This window comes from Melopsittacus undulatus, chromosome 4, assembly GCF_012275295.1.
Source record: "Melopsittacus undulatus isolate bMelUnd1 chromosome 4, bMelUnd1.mat.Z, whole genome shotgun sequence".
Taxonomy (NCBI): Eukaryota; Metazoa; Chordata; class Aves; order Psittaciformes; family Psittaculidae; genus Melopsittacus; species Melopsittacus undulatus.
The window spans coordinates 96,892,271-96,910,622 of record NC_047530.1 but is presented as its reverse complement, the minus strand read 5'-3'; the positions used below and the strand labels follow the sequence as shown (position 1 = coordinate 96,910,622).

Sequence of the window (18,352 nt, the reverse complement as noted above, 5' to 3'; positions counted from 1 at the left end):
CTCCCTGCCCTTCACAGGAAAGGGACCCGGCAAGAGGAGAAGGGGATCTTGTTTGATTTATTAGTCTCTTCCTCCTTCCCATCGTCTGCGGCTCATCCAGCTGTAGCGATAAGGAGAACAGCTATGAAAGGACACTGCTGGCTGCTGGGATCCCATCCTTCTGCCCACTTACTGCCTAAAGACATCAGTCCTTTACAGCCACCATTAAATGTGTATCCAAAATGTGGCAGCCTCCTCCATCCTTTGAGATTCTCTTCCCTGGATAATACAAACAGTTGCCAGGAAAAGAGTATCCTCTCATCTCTGTCTGGGCCATTATCCCTTTATATTTGCTCTTTAATATTTACTGGGTTCACACAAAGTGCATGCTCTGGAAAGGAAAAAAAAAATCAGCTGCAGCTTAAAGGACTCCAAATTTAGTAATTGCTGCAGCCCCATCGACGTGAACAGTTAGCAGGGAGATTTCTCCAGCACTTCACGTGCCGTGGTATTCTGCTTAGGTCAGACTGTAGAAAACGTTCTGTCCAGGGGCACCAAATCCAGAGTGTCTGTGTGAGTGCCAGCCACAGAGGCCTTATGAGTCCACCACAAGACCCTGCAGGTCCTTTCCCTCCCAGCACCCAGTAATCTTTACAGGAAACAGAGGCAGCCAGAGAGATGCTGATGCATACAGAGGTGAAGCACTCAAGGGTTTTAACACACCTATGAGTTAGAAGAACTAGCCCAGCTCCTGGCTCCAGAGCTGGTCTTGCAGCCTTACCTGTTAATGTGAGGTTGCTGTATGTGTTTGAAAACTGCTCCTTTAACAAAACCAAGTGCATCTGAGCTGCCTTTTCCCTCTGTAGCTCCAACATTATGTCAGGATGCTGGGCGATCTTACAGCCTTTCTGCTTATCCAGGGCAATGTCACTGCGAACAATGTCTACAGCAAAAGGGAAAGAAAAAAGGGAGATGGCCAAACCTCAGCTTTCATTTTCACCAGACGCTTGGATCAGCACCAGCCAACACAACAGCCACACAACCATCACCCAACATGAGCAACCCAAAAGAGGGGTCCAAAACTTCTGGATCCACCTATCCAATGAACCTCCTCTGCTAAATCTCCTTTTCTCCCACAGTCATTGACTTTAATATGTTCACATGACCTACTGCCCCTTCCATCTTTCACCTGCCTAGCAGTTATCTCTTACAATGGTGACTCTTCCCTTGCAGGAGGGTGCAAATCTCACAACATTAATGCTACAACCCTGTTACTGGTGAGTTTGACAGTAAACAATGAGAAAAGACCAAATCCCATTCTGGTGACCTCTGGCTTTCATTTACCCTTGCCTATCAAAGAGGTGATGAAGAAGCCTTGTTCTCACCTTGTTTATCCTCACTGCAGATATCCCAACTAGAGTATGTCAGCAGGACTTTTGACTCTGAATAGGTGTCTGTATCCTTCTAATTCCTGACATTCAATTCGCAAGACAGGAGGATTATTTAACAATTGTTTTTAATTCATAGTTACATTTCATAGTCACATCGTGAAATAAGAATATGTGATTCCCTCTCCTAGAACTACTCATCTGTGGAGAAATGGAAAGACGGGAGTAGCAGGGCAGACAAGAATCAGTAAGATGTGTTCAGTCTAAAGAGAAGAGGAGTGGTGCAAACTAGTCCTTGCAAGGTCCCTTTCTGAGTTTAAGAAGCTCTGTAACATGCTCAGCTCCACAAGCAGCATATGCTGTCTCTAACTCTTAGAAAACTTTAGGCAGCCAGCACTGATAAGGAAGGGTGGAAGTTGGAGTTCTTCCACCACACTGCATGAGGTCACCCTCTGCATCACGAGGCTGCACTTTGCTTGGTTTATTTCCCATCTAGCAAGAAGTTTCAGAAGGAGCTTCTTGTCAGAAGAGTCGTGTCTTGCTCCAAATACACCCTCCAGCTCCACTATTGTCACACACATCAAGGAACAGCACAGTTATTTCCGATAGTCATGCTCCTTTCTTTCAAGGTGTTAAACCTCAGGTTAACCTTAGCTCCGCATCCTCCAAACATGGAATGGAGGGCTGGAAGCCACATCATATTCCTGTCTCTGAGCCTCATCCTGAAGTCACTACATTTGTCTTGGTCAGGCTGTGCTCTGTCTCTTCACTGGATAGTTTGGGATTAACACAGTTTCTCTAAAGCCTGCCTAAAAAACCTACTGAGAACAGCATTATTATTAAAGAACCTGTGGTCTGTAGTTTGAGACACAAGTTCTGTCTGCCACCCACAGCTAGCACACTCAGGAGCAGAGGCAGGGCAGCATCCCACTAACATGACAATACGGGTCAGTATTTCCACATCTACCACAGGGGTTTCAATGTAGAGAGACGAGATGGAGCAAGAAGAAGGGATAATGTTCCTTTGCAGACAATGAACACACACGCACAGAGCCATGTGGTTTCAGTGTACAATGTCTTACGCAGACAGTGAGTAAGTCTGGGGCTTACCCAAACTTCGCACAACTAATGAATGATACAATCTTGAACCCCTGTTACATGAAATATTTGGACAGCTGAAGGCTGAGCAACATAACATTATCACTCTCCCACACCACAAAGGCCATTGCTACAGCTACTGGTATCACCTGGGGCTCATGAACGATCATTCACCTTTGTGGTGATGGATTTCCTTTTCTACAAAACTGAACGCAACACTTGCACACCCTCCCACTCCCGATGCAAAATGGAGCAAAACACATCAAGGAGGCCCTGAAGGAGAAGACTTGAGAGGCAGAGAGGTTTAAAACTAGGTGGTCAATACACTGTCTACAGCTATCTTCAGACTACTGGGAAGGAGTCCAGCCTGGGTCAAAACAAGTTTGTTTCCTGAAAGGAGTGGAAGGCTCCTAAAATCTAAACTAGGGCTAATGTGAAGGAACCATTGGCCTGGGATCAGGGTCTCTGCCCTCCTTGTCAGGGGCCAGGACAGCACCTTGGAGAGTGCAAAGGGATGTGGCAGCAGATCCTGTGTGACATCCCTACCTCCATTTTCAGGGACCACAGGTCACAACAAACACAGGGCCTGTGTGCCCTCTCAGCAGTGTCTGGGGACAAAGGGCAGGCCAGGGAACCGCATACAGGAGTGAGGACCAGAAGCAAGCAGTATTTGAAGTCCTGTCCTTAGGTAATGGAGCTGCTGTGATAGGGATTAGCACAAGGAAGTCATGTCACATTAATACAAATCCCTGGGAAAGTCTGGGAGAAGACACAGAAAGTGGGGGCACTCTCTGGCAGTCAGATTCACGGGGTCCTCAGAGAGCTGCCACTGCAGACATTCAGGAAGCAGAAGCACCACATGCAAGGTCCTGACTTCTCAGATTGATGAAGGACACAAGAAACTTGCCCAAAATCTAAAAATTGAGGTGGAATCCACATTCATTATAGCATAACAGTGGGAAGATGTCTGGGATATGGAGCTCCATGCCTGGTCATCCTGACCCTACCCAGCTGCATTTGGTACAGGGGAGGAGACAAGAGCACCTCTTCACCATTCTTCTGAGCCAGCAGCACTGAGGCAATACCGGTGGCAAGCCACAGCTTTTGGAGGCTCAGGGGAAATCTCAGCAAGAGTAACATGGGAGAAACAGCCAGCAAGGAGCCTGCAGCCCTCAAATCTTGGAAGGATGAGACAGAAAAAGGGACATACACAAAGTGTTCAAGGAGGAGGGTACCCAGGAGGCACTGGAAAGGAGGAGCTTCAAATTTAAACAGGGCAGATTGAAGTTAGGTATCAGAAAGAAATTCTTTACTGTGAGAGTGGTGAGGCATTGGAATGGGTGGCCCAGGGAAGCTTTGAATGCTCCATCTCTGGCAGTGCTTGAGGCCAGGCTGGATGGGATCTTGAGCAACCTGGTCTAGGGGAAGGTGTCCCTGCCCGTGGCTTGGAACTATATGGTCTTAAGCCACTTTCCAACCCAAAACATTCTATGACAGGGCAGCCTCTCAAGAGGGAACTTCAGAAGGACACTCACAGCCTTCCTGGACATCGGTGGAAAATAAATAAATAAATACATAAATAAATGAAACAGAACTTAAACTGCCCAGCAAAACAGGACACAAGCACCGAGCAGCTGCTGCCAGAAGTGCGAGAGAAGCACTCCAGATGCAGGAGCCCCAGAGGATGCCCCACGGCTTCCCAAGACGGCAGACGGCGAGCTCTGCCCCGAGAGGGCGCGGGCCGTGCCGGGTCAGTACCCTGGCCAGCTCAGCCTCCCGGCACGGCTCGGACCCCCGGTGGCGCGGCGCTCCGGGGCGGCCCGACGGCGGCACGGGTCCCGGGTCCGGCAGCCGCCGTGCGGTATGGCGGGAGCACACCCGTGTGGCGGTCAGGTGAGCTGCGGCTGGCGGCCGCACCGACGGGAGGGTTTCCGGGCCTTGGGACCGGCCCGGGCTCACCCCCGCTGCCGTCCCCCACTCGCCGAGGTGCCGGAGCCCTGGATGGAGGGTGTTGCTTGGCAAAGGCTGTTTTGTTTCCGAGGGCCTGCGCGTTTCTCTGTCCCGCCTTGGGATGTGCACGTCTCCACAGCTTACACACACACTGCCTACTGAGGTCACCGAATCTACCGACTGGAATTACTAAGAACAGGTTAGAAAACACCCCTCAGGAGTGACACAAGCACAGCAGCCCCATCCCAGGGCAAGATGCCCATCTCGGGACTAGCTGAGCTCTAGCAGTACTTTCCTGTGAGTAGCCAGAACCAAGGGGTTTCACTACTCATTTCCCATCGTTCCAGCACTAGGCCAGAGCTCCCCAAGCCGTGAAACCTCCAGGACAGCACACAGAACACCAAAACAGTTCCCAGCTGCCTGCTGGGGAGGGCTTCCCTGACCCATGCATTGAGCTTCTGCACATGGGAATTTACATAACATCATTAATGGCCTGTGTGCAAGCACTCACTCCATGGCTCATGCCACCATCTGCCCACGGGCAATTCCCTTCCAGGAGTCACTGGAGTCATAGAGCAGACACAGAATATTACAGCTGATCAGCTGGGAGATGGAAGGAGGGCACAGACCAGAGGGCTATGGCCAAATGGATGTGTGACAGAAGGCTGAAGAGAAGTAGCATCTTTCTATGCATGCATGAACTGAGCACTGTCCGCTGCCATGGCACCAGAACAAACCAAGTTTGCTCATCCTCCTAATGGGACTGTTTGCTTCAGTATTTCAATCCTAGGAAGTTAATGTAAAATCATAAGCAGAACTATTTCATGCAAACAAAGCTGTGATATTCTTTCTAAAAAATAAATAAATAAATAAATAGGATATTAGTGGTGTTAGTGCAGAAGTTAAATGGATCTTTAAATAGGTGACCAGGCAAAACTCTAATGAATTGCAGGTTGCCAAACTTGTAAAATATCTACTTTTTAAACTAACGCATTTAAAATTATTAAAAAACAAATTTTTCTTCTGAAATTACTATAAAATGCCCAGTGACTGTGGAATTGGGAACACAGCTTCTATCTAGAAAGCCTGAAGATTTCTCAAGCAGAAAAACACATCCTCAGCGTGTCTGTCTCCAATAGGCAAATTTCTGACACATTAGTTTCTTTCTTTTAGCTGGGAAAAACTCCCTGACAATGAGTTTCACAATTTATTTCCCCCTATATAAAACCATAAATTATGTGTTTTGTATGTAAAAAGTCCCTATTTCTTGTGTCATGAAAGCCAGAAAATATTTTTTTTTGCACAGCATCTTATGAATGAGAAGTAATTCATGCAAAGAAGAAGATCCAGCACAGAAAGAAGCTTTGAACTAGTGAAAATTTGTAATGGTTTTTAGAGAATTTAGGATCGTTATTATAAATAACCAAACATATAACAATAGAAATCTTTTGCTTCACCCATATATCAGCAAATAGTTAACAAATCGGATCTGATTGTTTGATTGCACCATTTCCTTCAGTTATTAAAGCAATTTTCAGGCATGATTATAGCAAAATAGTTTGAAATTTAAAAAGAAAAAGTGGAGATAAGCAGGCCATCTTTGAAAGTCTCTCCTGCATAGGAGGCATCTCCCTTACCTTCTATAAGCTGATTTCTACAGCATTATTATCACTATTATTATTGTTTCTTCTGAGGAAACAGCTAAGGGCTGTATCTCCTTACACAGAAATCCCTGCCAGGCAGAGCAGGTTGCAGCTCCTTCCATGTAGCCTTGGCCCCTGGGAAATAGAGAGCAGGAGGCTGCCTCAGAGCTTATGCCAAGGTGTGGAACAGCCCCAGATTTGGAAAATCCCAGAAAACTGAAGGACTTCAGAGGATCTACTCATCTTGGGGACCAAGAGCCTCCAATGCCGGAAATGAGGCAGCTTTCCCAAAGGAGCTGCTTTTTAAACACTCAGAAGGTGAAAAAAAACCCAAAACCCAACTACTTCCTCTGGAATCTCTGAAAGGAAGACACCTAAACTGTTGAGGGCAGACAAAAAAGGTACTCTGGGTGACCAGAAACAAAAGGGGAATCCTTGAATAAATGAAAACTTGTTAGTTCATTTTTATGGAGCAACAGGATGGTTCTTCATTCAGAAACATCTGCTGCAACATTTTATGAGCTAATGGAGGCAAAGGGGCAGTCCCAGCCACATGGCAACAACGCTCCCTTGCTCTGGCATCCTCACGCTCCATAATGACCTTCATGGCCCTGATCACTACATTCACAGTAAAACAGTTGCCTTCCTTTTTCCTGAATTACTTTTCTGCAGGCTTAGCAGAGGATCAGAAGAAACATGCCAGAGCCAACACAAGGAAAGCAGCAGAAGGACACAGCACAGAACAAAAAGAGGGCATGGGGTCCAACCCTTTTGGTGGCAGAAATCCAAGCCACCTAAGACCCTCAGAGATTCTAAAACCACAGCATCCTGGAAGCTGCCAGCTAATACAGATTGAGCAAGAGTGAAGTAATGTTCCCACTCCTGCACAAAACTTGAGGTTCAGCTGCAGTGCCAGGTACCTGAAGGCATCTGAAGGAACAGATCCCAGACTGAAAGGATGCCCAGAAAAACTTATGCCAGGATTACACAGCATGATGTGAAGTTTCCCACACTACGCAGCAAAATCTCCTGACTAATATGGAAGGCTTAAGAAACATGTCTTTTTCCATTTTTTTTCCTGTGGTAATTGGCCAGTTTTCCAGATGCCCACTCTCCTCTCCAAAAAAGGAGACAAAACAGAAGGAACTTACCAGCAATTAAGAGAGTATTTCTGAAATGTGTTGTCCATATGCACTTCAGCTCAGGAACTTTTCTGACGCACTACCTACAGCATGCATATGTGCTGCCCTTCCCCTCTCCCTCCCATGACCCACACAGGGCCATACTGGCTGTGTGTGGTATGTCCTTTGGTCTCTCCTCAGCCACACAAACACAGCGGGCTACACAAAGGGACACAATGGAGAAGCTCTGTGCTTGGGCCAACACAAGGTTTTGAAGAACTCCTGCTAAGAGCAACTTCTGTTTTTCCCTTGAGCATTCCTTCTCATCACACATGAACAGGAGGAAACTCTAAGCAAGGTTTATGCCACCAAACTTGTGCTGTAACACCAGGAGGCAGCTTCCAAACTGGGGTCTGGGCTCTGAGACAGCACCTGCAGCATCCCTTGCTGAACCAACACCATCTTTCCACACCACACATAACACTCCAGCTCCAAGCTCCAGAGCAGCACGTGTATCAGGTTTTTACAAACCCAACTGCAGAAGAGGTTTTGTACCAGCAACTACAGTGTGAGCAAACAGGTAGCCCTGTGTGTTTGCATCCAAAGGGAGCTGCTCAAACCTGTTTTCACAGAGACCAATGTTTCTTATTGTCCCATGCCTTAGACTCAATTGGTCCTTGGCGTGTGTGAGGCAGTTGAAAGGACAGGTTAAAAGGGTTGCTTAGCAGAGAACCCAACAGCAAAAAGAGAAGCGTGTCTATCACATAGACCAAGCATGAAACCGCACGTCTTGGTACCTGCTCAGGGATCAGACATGTGCCTATGTCAGGAGAGAAGCACATCTAGAGATGGCAAAGCACAACTCTCAGCACAGCTGGCGAATTAAAAATACTCAGCAGGGCACATAAACACCATTTAAGGGAGAGAAAAGTCTCTCAGGCTAAAAATGTTACACCTCTTGATCATCAAATGTCAAAATGTCTCTGGCACAGCCCCACCTCCTGGTACCACAGAGCCTGACATACATTGAACTCCTTTGCTGTTTCTAACAGCTCTCAGGCTGGCCAATGCCATATCCAAAGAGGGTGGAATCCAGGACTGACCACAGAAATAGGGATAGCAGAAGATAGTGGCCACCTGGAGTACACTGTTAATATAACAGATCAGTCACATTTAATACTTATGCTTTTCATATTTAGCAAAGTTCAGGGGATATATATAGCCATGCTACCATCAACAGGGACTGACCTCACATAAACCATTCATTGCAGACAATCAATGTTAAAAGTTGCCCTGTCAGGCACAGATGAATCTGCAGCCGGTGATGAAGTTACTGTGCCAGATCTATATGTAGCACTGAAACAAGTTACCACATGCACCCTCTTCATGGGCATCACAGGCTGCCACCACAGATCACTCATCAATCACTTTGTTACCTTTACTGCCCAAACATGACTGGTCTGGACTGGGGTGAGGCTGTTGAGAGTTGCAAAGGGAAGACGCTGCACACACCTGGTATTGCACAACACTTCCAGGTCTGTGCTTCCAGGAAGAAATTGTATGAGAAAATAATGACCCTGAAGCCTAAGGGAAACACCTTATTTCAGAAAAAAAAATAAGTACATTTTAGATACAAGTCAAAAGCAACTATTACAACCCCCAGAGAGCACCTGTGCTCTCTGTGGAGGAAGAGAAAGAAAAAGATGGGCTGGAGAACCCAAAACCAGGTCTAGATAAAGGCAGTTTTCAGAAGGTAGATGTAAGCATGGTTGTAACAGTTTGAAAGGGAAATAATCATAATTTTAAATGTAAGGGAAAGAATAGCATGAACCTTTGAGGAGGACCAATCTTCAAGAAGATGGGGCACTATGGAGATAGAAAAGACAATTAAAGGTAGCAGTGAGGAAGGAATACCTGGTCTGGAGGGAAATAGGGTGAAGGAGTGGGAGGTACAGCACAAAGATCCCTGCACAGAGACTGATTCAAACTCCAGCAAGTATGGTCACAGGGCAGAGGATCCATGAAGGATGATGAAAAGCAGCCCTGTTGAGTGCCTGAGATGGCCCCACTGGGGTGGCCCATGCAGAGAAGTGCAGCTGCCTGTAACATGAATACCACTCAGAATTACTCACTAGTAACTGCCATCCTCTGAGCAGTCTTGTACATGTGCCCTTCACCTCTTGGTCCTTCATATTGCTGAACTGCTGCACCCAAGAACATAAGGTGTGCCCTTCCCTCCCCATCTATGCACAGGCCACATTGGAACACAAGGCACGGGAGCATCCTTTGGGCTGCAAAGAGCATCCAGGCAGTGGGATCCCAGGCCTGAGGTCTGAGTGCGACCACAGGGGGAACAGGCAAAAAGAAAATCACTTGAAGCAGAAAACAACTGAGCTATCACTTGTCACGTCACTAAAAATCACTCAGGTGATGTATAAAACTTAGGCATGCACTGATTTCTCTTCCAATTATTGCCTGACTTTTGTAACTAATTGAACCTCCTGACTTCTTCCCTGCTCCTGTGGCACTAAAGCTTAGAGAAGACATTTCAGTAAATAAATGCTGAACATGCAAAAGCCCACAGACATGGAAAACAACCACAGCTACCCCAGATAAACTGGTGTGGAGGAAGGGTACCTAGCGGGATGCTTGCTGGCTCCCCCACTCTCAGGTGCTGATTGCCATCTTTCTTCTGTCTGCTCAGGCTGTAAGTTTTTTGCAGCAAGGGCATCTACTTGAACATTCATGCATGCCCTGATCCCAAGCACGTCTTGGGTAAACCACAGATAAGGGAACAAAAACCAGACCAGTGCTCCAAAAGGAGAAGATGGCAGCTCAGATCCAGCATAGGGGGGCAGAGAACTGCAGTGGCATCAGGATTTTATTTTGGGGAGCTGGATCCCTCTAGAGAAGTGCTCAGCACAGCCCAGGCACAAAAAGATGCCAGGTACTAGCAACTCCAGCCTTGGAGTTTGCACACAGATCTGAAGAGCAAATACAAAAGCTTTACTTCCAGGCAGGAAATCCCTTTTACCACACCTTTCTGATTTACACCGATGCTTGATACACACCACATGTGTCCCCTCCTTCCCTCACCCACATTTGCAATGGTTCTGTTCCATATTTAAGTGATGAAAAGTTAAGACCTGTGGTTACAGCTTCTATGAGAAGCTTCATTTTGAAGGGCTGCTACATTTCAACTTTATTGCTACGAGGAAAACTGGAAAAAAACACCAAAAGCTTTCAGTCCTTCCCTAACATGAAAGCTGTTGTGAAGACATTTAATAAGTTTAAGTTGTCTCCCGCAAGCTGTTGAAATATTGGAAGTGGGAAAATTTATTCCTACAAATGTTTTGTATGAGTCCCATCCCCGATTTTATGCACTACACTTAATTTCTTCTGTTTGAGGTGGCTGCGGCAGGTTTGGTCAGCATTTTCTGCTGAAGTGCATCTCAGCAGGCAAAGTTTACAGCAAACCTGCCGCCTGAGATTTGTTACGAGGAGAAATAAAACAAGTAATAACATCGGGATTGCTCCGGCCAAGAGACCAAGCAAAAGACAGAACACACAAACTGACCCACCTGCCTGCGGGTGGGAATAGAGGGACATTCATCTCGGTGAGATCAGAAGTTACGTGGGGGAACAGCAGGAGCGAGGGCCATCAGAAAACTGGCAAATGCATCTGCTTTTTCCATTCAGCACTGTGCTGCTGACTAGATCTCTGAGAAACTTCCTCTGTTCCACAGACCTGCCCACTGGGATCTGTCTGGCATTAATTGGCCTTCAAAATTACTTATGGAAATATCTTCAGCTGATTTTTGTAAGTCATTGAGCAAGGAAAAAAAACCCAAAGGTCTGGGTTGGTTTGGGGTGGGTTTTTTTTTTGTTTGTTTTTTTTTTTTTTGGTGGGTTGTTGTTTTGTGTTTTGTTTTTTTAAAAAAAAAAACAAGCAAGAGAAAAATCAATAAATTCTTGCATGCGGACATGGTATTCTGCTTCTTAAAATAAACGCCTTAGGACGGAGATTTGGCCCTGACTTTCCTACTAAGTTTCTTTGTGTGAATTAAGGGCCGCAAAAGGTGAAGCTGGGGGAGGAGGGTAGAAGTGCGGAAAGGAGAGGAGCAGCGGAAAGCCGTGGGTCAGGGACTGACTTTCGCAAAGACCTACGGTGGCAGCGGGGTCCAGAGGGGGAACGATCAGGGTCTGTGAGAAGCCCCGGGACTGCGGCGGGCGGAGAAACGCGGAACGACGCCAAGGTCCTTGAGGAAAAGCAGGGCTCCCCGCTGGAAGGCTGGGCTGTGCGGGCACAGGCATCCCGGGACTGCAGTGCCCGGTCTCCTGCAGGAGCGGCAAAGCCACTCTGCGGACGGCAGTGCCCGCTCAAGCCTCGAGAGCGAAGGAAGCAGTAGAGCGGTGGGGGAATACGAAAAGCCTCTTTCCCCGGTGCCGGCCTTTTGTTCCCAGGGCCGACATCCACCGGATGCACCGGTAACGAGTGATCTGGCTCCGCCGAGCTCGTCTGCTCGCCCCGCTCGGGAAGAAAAGAGTACGCGGGAGGTTCCCCTGCCCGGCGGCAGCTCTGCCCCGTAGCTGCGCGGCTCCGCCTGGGCACAGGGAGAGCGGGGCAGGCGGAGAGGGACGGCCCGGCGCCCGCAAACCCCCGCTGCATCACCCGCCCCCCGTCCCGAACCCGGAGCTCACCGTCCTCGTAGTTCTTGAGGTAGTAGTCGGGGCCGGGCCCGCCGCGGCTCTTGGCCGGGTTCTTCACGTTGTGGAACTGCAGAAAGTCCGTCCTCTTGCCCGCGAAGCGCAGGAAGGCGGGGGCCAGGCCCCGCGCCAGGGTCACCAGCCTCCGGGAGCTGGGGAAAGGAGAGACCGGGCTGAGGGCGCCGAGGGACGACCGGCGGCCACGGGGCTTAGGGAACCATCCGGTACCCTGCAGGGCCGGGCTGCCCGGTGTGCTGCGGGTACCACGACGGCGGAGTCCAGCTGTGGGGCTTTGCGCCGGCTGAGCGGCGCGGCCCGGGAGCGGGGAGCCGCCCCAGCAGCCGCTGGTGGCCCGAGGCCGGCGGGACCCGGCTAATAACCCCCTCCCCGCCCGCCCGCGGCGTCCCCCGGACAAGTGCAGCAGCGTCCCGGAGGCAGAAGCGCTCAGCGCCCCGCGCAGCCCTGCCGAACCACACGGGAACACGGGACCGTGCCGCGGGCCGAGCCGCCGCGGAGGGAAGGGGAGCGGAGTGAAGCGGAGAGGGGAGGAAAGGAAAGTGGAAGCCAGCCCGGCTCCGCTTCGCCCTCTCCTTCCCCGGAGGCGGCTGCAGCCAAAGAGACTCTCGGAACGGGCGTGCGGTGGAGACCCGCTCTCCCTTCCCGACTTACCCAGCAGGGAGAGAGCTTTCTGGCCGTCCCAGCGCCTCCAGGCCGCGGCCGCTCCGCACCGCCGGTGGAGCCCAGCGCAGCTGCAGCCCGACTCTGCCCCCCTCGCAGGGCTGGAAGTCCGGGGAGCGGAGGGCTCTGAAGACCTGGCCGACACCCCGCTTTCCGGCCGTCGGGACCGGGGAAAGGCTCGGCTCGGGAGGCGGCCCCGTTCCTGCTGCTGCTTTTTGATTTGTTTTTTAGGGTCTTTTTTCCCCTGTGCTGCCTCGGCCCCGTGTTGTGCTTAATTATTTTATTGTTCAGAGGAGCGGTTGTTGGAGGGGAGCACGACATTTTTGCAGTCATAACTGATAAGTCTCCGAAATGCTTTCTCCATTGCAAACATGTGCATCTTAATGGAAACCATGGCCTCGCTCCCTCCGTCACAACGAGCGCCGCCAGCAGCGCGGAGCCCGGAGGGTCTGAGCGGCGGGGCCGCCGGGGCGCCCCGCGGGCGGCTTGGGAAGGGCGCCGGGGGGCTCCTGCCTTACCTTAAGAAATCGAGCCAGCCATCATGAATGATGGAGGGGTCCAGCTGCAGGGAGAGGAAATTCTCACTGATTATCCTGACAGGGCTCTTGGTGTTGACATCAAGGAGAATGAGAGTCCTTCCCTTCACACCTGGAGGTTTCTCCACTGGCAGCGCTCTCCTGTCCCCGGCCTGGGAGGACAGCGAGAAGGTGGCCATGAGAGCCAGCCCAGGTGCCATGAGGGCTAAGAGCCCGGGGGGGCAGGAGCTGGGACAGGGCATGCCGGAGAGCAGGAAACCCCTAATTAGCTCGCTGTCTGCAGGGGCTCGCTGGTGGCTAATTGTCCTTATCTAAAGTGTGGGGAGCTCTGCCTTTTTTTGCAATGTTTTGGTGCTGGTGGAGGGGAACTCACGCCCCTGACCAGCCTTTCTCGCAGCCGGTGCCAAGACTCCATGCAGCCAGCACCGCCCCTTTAAGAGATGCAGGCTCCAGACATTTTTAACTTTTTGAAGGTAAGGGGAGGCTCCTGGTTTAACCCCCTCGGCTCGGGGCCCGCCGCCCCGAGCTTTCGCTTTGCTCCGGCTCCGCAGCCCACCGGCGGCTGCTTTCCGGGGCGGGAGTTCTCGGACCGCGCAAATCCGGGCCGGAGCTGGGACACCGAGGAGCGCGGGACCGGGGCCGGAGCACGGCGGCAGCCCAGCATGGCCCCAGCTTGTCCGCGCTGCAGGAACGGCCGAGGCGGTAAGGCAGCCCTGGCGGCCCCGGCTATAGGAAAGGGAGGCTAATCACCTACACCCAACCCCCCCCCCCCCCCCCCCCCAAACAAAAACGCGCTACCCACGGGGAGAGCTCGGCCCCGACCGATCCGGGACCCGCCGTGCCGGGTGGGGCTTCCAGGACTGAGCCCTGACGGTTCCGCGGGGCCCGACGGGCGCAGCGGGGCTGGGGGTCCCCGGCAGCCTGAAGCCCAGTCCCGGCACATGCGGCTGGCCCCGCCCAAAGTTACCGGCTCTGCCGGGCAGCACATGAAGATCCGTCGGGGACCGAGACCCGGGGAATTCGGCTCCTCGCCGTCATCTCCCTCCCGCTTCGGGACCCAGCGGTGCCCGACCAGTAGCAGGGAAGGGAGAGGAACGGCCGTAGCGGCGGCCGTTGTGGAAATGTCCTCATCGGTGGTGCAAAGGACACTACCTTTCGGTTCGGCGATGTAGCCCGCTCCAGGGCCAGCTCGTGGCCGCTGCCTGAGGGACAGCCCGGGCTCGGTGTGCTGTAGAGATGAAACCGGCCACGGTTCTCGACGCTGGGAGCAGGCTGGTTACACCATACCCAGCATCAGTGGCCGCTGCCGAGCATCCCGGGAGCGATGGCCTACCTCAAGGAATCTACATGAGAACCAGGCATCTTATCCCGCCAGCAGCCAGTTTCCGGGCAAGCCCCGCGTTCCGCACACCGGTAGCCGGTGAGCTCAGGGACATGTAACGTGCCATACCTGAGCCCTCCGCCGCTGCCCTTGCCCGCCCCAGCTCCACCTTCGCCCAGACCAAGCAGCACGCAGGGCTCAGGTGTCTCTGCCCAGCCCGGCGACGAAGGGGGTGGAGGTGGCTGGGCTGAGCAGGACCCAGTGCGGCCCTTCGGGGCCCCGCAGCCCCGGGGATGGGGCTCCAGCAGCACCATCTGCCGGTGAGGGGTCCGCAGCAGCTGGGAGCAGGCACCCACCTGCGGACACCCCCGCGCCGGGGTCGGGAAGTGCCGGAGCTGCGGCTAGCTGTGGGGCTGCGGGACAGGGGCACAATCGCGCCCGGAGCCGGGCATCTCTGAGCCGCATGGAAGAGCGGACCAGACTACAGGGTCCCTCCAGCCGCCCTCGGGGAGCCCGGCCGGGGTCGGGATCGAGTAGCGAGCTTTGCGGGCACGGCCAGGGGCGCTCCCGGCGCACCGGCAGGCTGTTGTCCCCGCAGGGCTCCCCGCGGCTGGGACCCCCATCCCGCTCCTCCCAGTGCCAGTGCGGAGCCACCTGCGCTCTTCGTCCTCCCCAGCCGGGGTCCGGGAGGCAGAGGGAGAGGACCCATTGCGTCCCACAGCGGCAGGTCCCGGAGCTCTGTCAGCTCGGCTGATCCCCGCACAAAGTGGAGGAGCTTGGGCCTGGATCCTGGGGAACTCAGCGGTGAGTGCCGTCTCCTGTGGACATCTCCTTTCCCCTCCTTTCTGCTCCAAGAAACGCTTCAAGCCTATGTATTCAGGGGCAACCCCGCTGCCAGACCCAGGCTACCCAAGCAGGGTTTGCGGGGGACCTCAGTCACAGTGCAATTAATAGTAATGGGGCTGGGAGAGGATGAAACATACCTTTGGCTCTGCTAGGGGAGAGCAAGGAGAGCACAAACCAGGATTTGCCGTGAAACCCATCCCGGTAAGGAGGAGATGGGAGCTGGGCTCAAAACGCGCCTCGCTGCCAGGCACAGCTCAGACTGACAAAAAGCAGTAAAGGGACGTCCGAAGCAGCGGGGCTTCGAGCGCTAGAAGAAATAAGAGGATCCTGGGGAAAGGGCTGTGCAATTTCAGCTGTGCAAAGCCCTGGCATCCCGGGACAGGAAGAAAGCAATTTAAGCCTGGAGACTTGTATTCGGCTGCAAATATTTCAGCCGCAGTTTGCAATGGCGCTTAAAACTGACCTAGGACCCGAAGCCTCAGCTTCGGAAGCTGCTCAGTTCTTTGGGTCACCTCCAAACAATGGCCACGCGTTTCTGAATCATCTTGGGTTTTATGATTTTATTTTCCCCTGCGTTATCAGATGTCAGCAAGGCTTCAGGGACATTTGTTTCTCAAATCAGAGCTGTGGTTACAGGCCGAAATTTTGTGCCGCGTCTCCTGCTAAGGATGCCTCTATTTTAAAACGAAACTCTAGTGGGTTAGGTAGAAAAAGATAAGAAAGGAAACAAATTGTCCCATTTAACCTCCCTTATACATATATCTTCCCCTTACAAACAAACTTCTTTGAAAATGTGTTTATTCTGAAGCGTTCCTTATAATTAGTCTCTGCTTCGAATGCAAACTCCGGATGCAGCGAAGTCACTTATCTGCAGAGACATCACCAACAACATAAAACAACAGGGAAAGGAGCAAAAAGTCTCCCAGCTGCCGGGGTCGGCTTCCAGATTCTGGGAAGAAGGCGCTAAAGAACATATTCCCTTACCTGTCTCAGCTTTCCAGACCAACAACTGGAGCCGGCCCCGATCCGGTGGTCTCGGAAAAGCAATTGCATCCCTTTTCACATCTCGCCACAGCAAGGGCAAGGCGAACCAAGAAAATAACTAGATTGGGGGTTTGGTTTAAAAATAAATGGTAGGTTTGTTATAGAAGCCCTTTAAACGCAAAAAGGCTTTGGTTATTATCTCTGAGCGGTGGGGCAGTAAGGGATGTGCGGGAGCCCCGAGAACCACCGGCACCGCTCGGGGCTGGTCCAGGAACCTGCAAGGAGGGGGCAGAGCTCACCTCCTTCACAGCAATGCAAACCAGATAGGAGGCAGCTCGATTTACACCAGCTGCGACCTTGCACGCCGTGCGCAGGGCGCTGAAGCGCTGGTCCTTTCTTATATTACGATAATTAGTTTAGAAAGCCTGACTCACATAAAAGGTATCTATAAAGATTTACTCGCGGTTTTGTCGATTTGGAAATATGTTTCTCCTTTTTCCATCTACTCTAAACCTGCTGGTTTTAATCTCCAAAACAGTCATTGGAAAAGAAAACCGGGGGAGGAGAAGCATTTCTATAAAGAGTTTAACCAAAGCACATTAAATATTTTCCCAACATCACCAAATAAACAACAATCCTCCAGCTCCCTATAAACTATTTAAAGCATGTCATATCATCTCTTCTGCTCTTGCCAATGAACTTTCCTTTTAATTTATAAGCAGATTAGAGCAGGGGCCTGTCTTTTTGTGTATATTTGCAAAATGTTTGGCACCCTTTCAGTCAGCTGCAGTTCACAAACACTTAAAACTGCATTTAACTTCGTTATTATAGGTAGTTCGCCTTTTCCTTGCTTTTGTAGAGCTACTGCCTGTGAAAGTGCTTGTTGTAAATCGTCTGAGCAGTTGTTGAAGGGTTTCAGTACATGAAACCTCTTTGGACGGCAGGGCTGACTGGGGTGAGTGGGGGAGGGTGGGGAGGGAAAGGGAGAGGGTGGGGAAGAGAGAGAAGGAAAAGCACAGCGGAAATTTAAACCGAGATCTCAGGCTGTACAAATCGTCCCGAAAGAAAATGGGGGAAATCTCCTTAGGACGAACATTTTTAGTTCACTAGAAAATAAACTTCTGCTCATAAATGATGAAAGTTATTATCATCAGAGGATGTGCTGTACCAAACAAACCTCCATTAGGCTGGGAAGGATAAAACAGGCTAGACAGCCTTTAAAAAAAACCAATCATCATGTCTTTGATTCCCAAGATATCAACCATGTCTGTTTCTGTAGTGCTGTCAAGTAAACCTGAGTTATGGATGCTCTAAAAGAAGCCAGCAAGGAGAAAATCCAGCAAGTGACAATTAAGAGCATTATCTATAGATACTTTACCAAAATACACTTTCTTTTCAGACTCTCAAGTTCTTGCCCTGTACCATGGCATGACAATTCCTGAGAAGAAGAGCAAGCCCAGGGAGTGTGGTAAATCTGTGGTCATCACAGCACTCAATTGCATGACAGATTCCTTTTATTGAGGCTTTTTCTCTTTCTGCACTGCAGCGCTCATCATTTTCACAAGAGCCTTAATGTCTGGAATGCAACCTCCTAAAACTGTCAGTGTCAAGTTGGGTGCTGTACAGTCTGAACTCCACTGCTGAAACCATTTTCTAGCACATTTATGTATCACATCTAACGTGAACAAGCAGGCAGAGGACAGTTACTCAGTTTAATAAAGTATTGGTGCATTGCTCTTTAATGTAGATGACCTGCGAAGTTCTGTAACAAGCAAATATATCTGGGCTCAGAGGACTGGCTGGCTGGGAAACTCAGCAACAGCAGGAGGAAAGCAAGCCTACTGAGAGTGCTTCCTTCCTCCATATGAACAAAAAGTGAGGCGTCGAACAAAACCAACTGCCTGGTCAGAAAAAACACAGTTGGCAGTGCTGTCTTTGCCTTTTTGCCAGCATGAAACAAACACAAACTGGTATTTCCAAGTCTAGCCATAGGAAAATAGAGCACGGTGATGCCAGGCTTTCCTTTGAGAGTCATTCTGTACTCGCTAGCTGCCTAATTAAAAAAGCTATAGAAAAAGGCAACATGAACAAAAAGAAGGCA

The 18,352-nt window shown here is 50.9% G+C and overlaps 1 protein-coding gene across 4 annotated transcripts in view; it reads right to left on the bottom strand.

The window, feature by feature from the left end:
- The window catches only part of HPSE2 (heparanase 2 (inactive)), a 108,811-nt gene extending 95,235 nt beyond the window's left edge, over positions 1-13,576 (bottom strand). Inside the window, exons 1-3 of one of the 4 annotated variants that reach the window (XM_031044634.2) lie at positions 13,083-13,576; positions 11,881-12,038; positions 761-922 (exon numbers count right to left, since the gene is read on the bottom strand). In XM_031044634.2, the coding sequence (XP_030900494.1) occupies positions 761-922; positions 11,881-12,038; positions 13,083-13,342 (580 nt within the window). In that variant the 5' untranslated portion in view covers positions 13,343-13,576. Of the gene's footprint in view, positions 1-760; positions 923-11,880; positions 12,039-12,555; positions 13,063-13,082 lie in introns of those variants that run through there. The other 3 variants (XM_005144072.3, XM_031044635.2, XM_034061670.1) reach the window with 3 other exon arrangements.
- Positions 13,577-18,352: the final 4,776 nt, after the last annotated feature.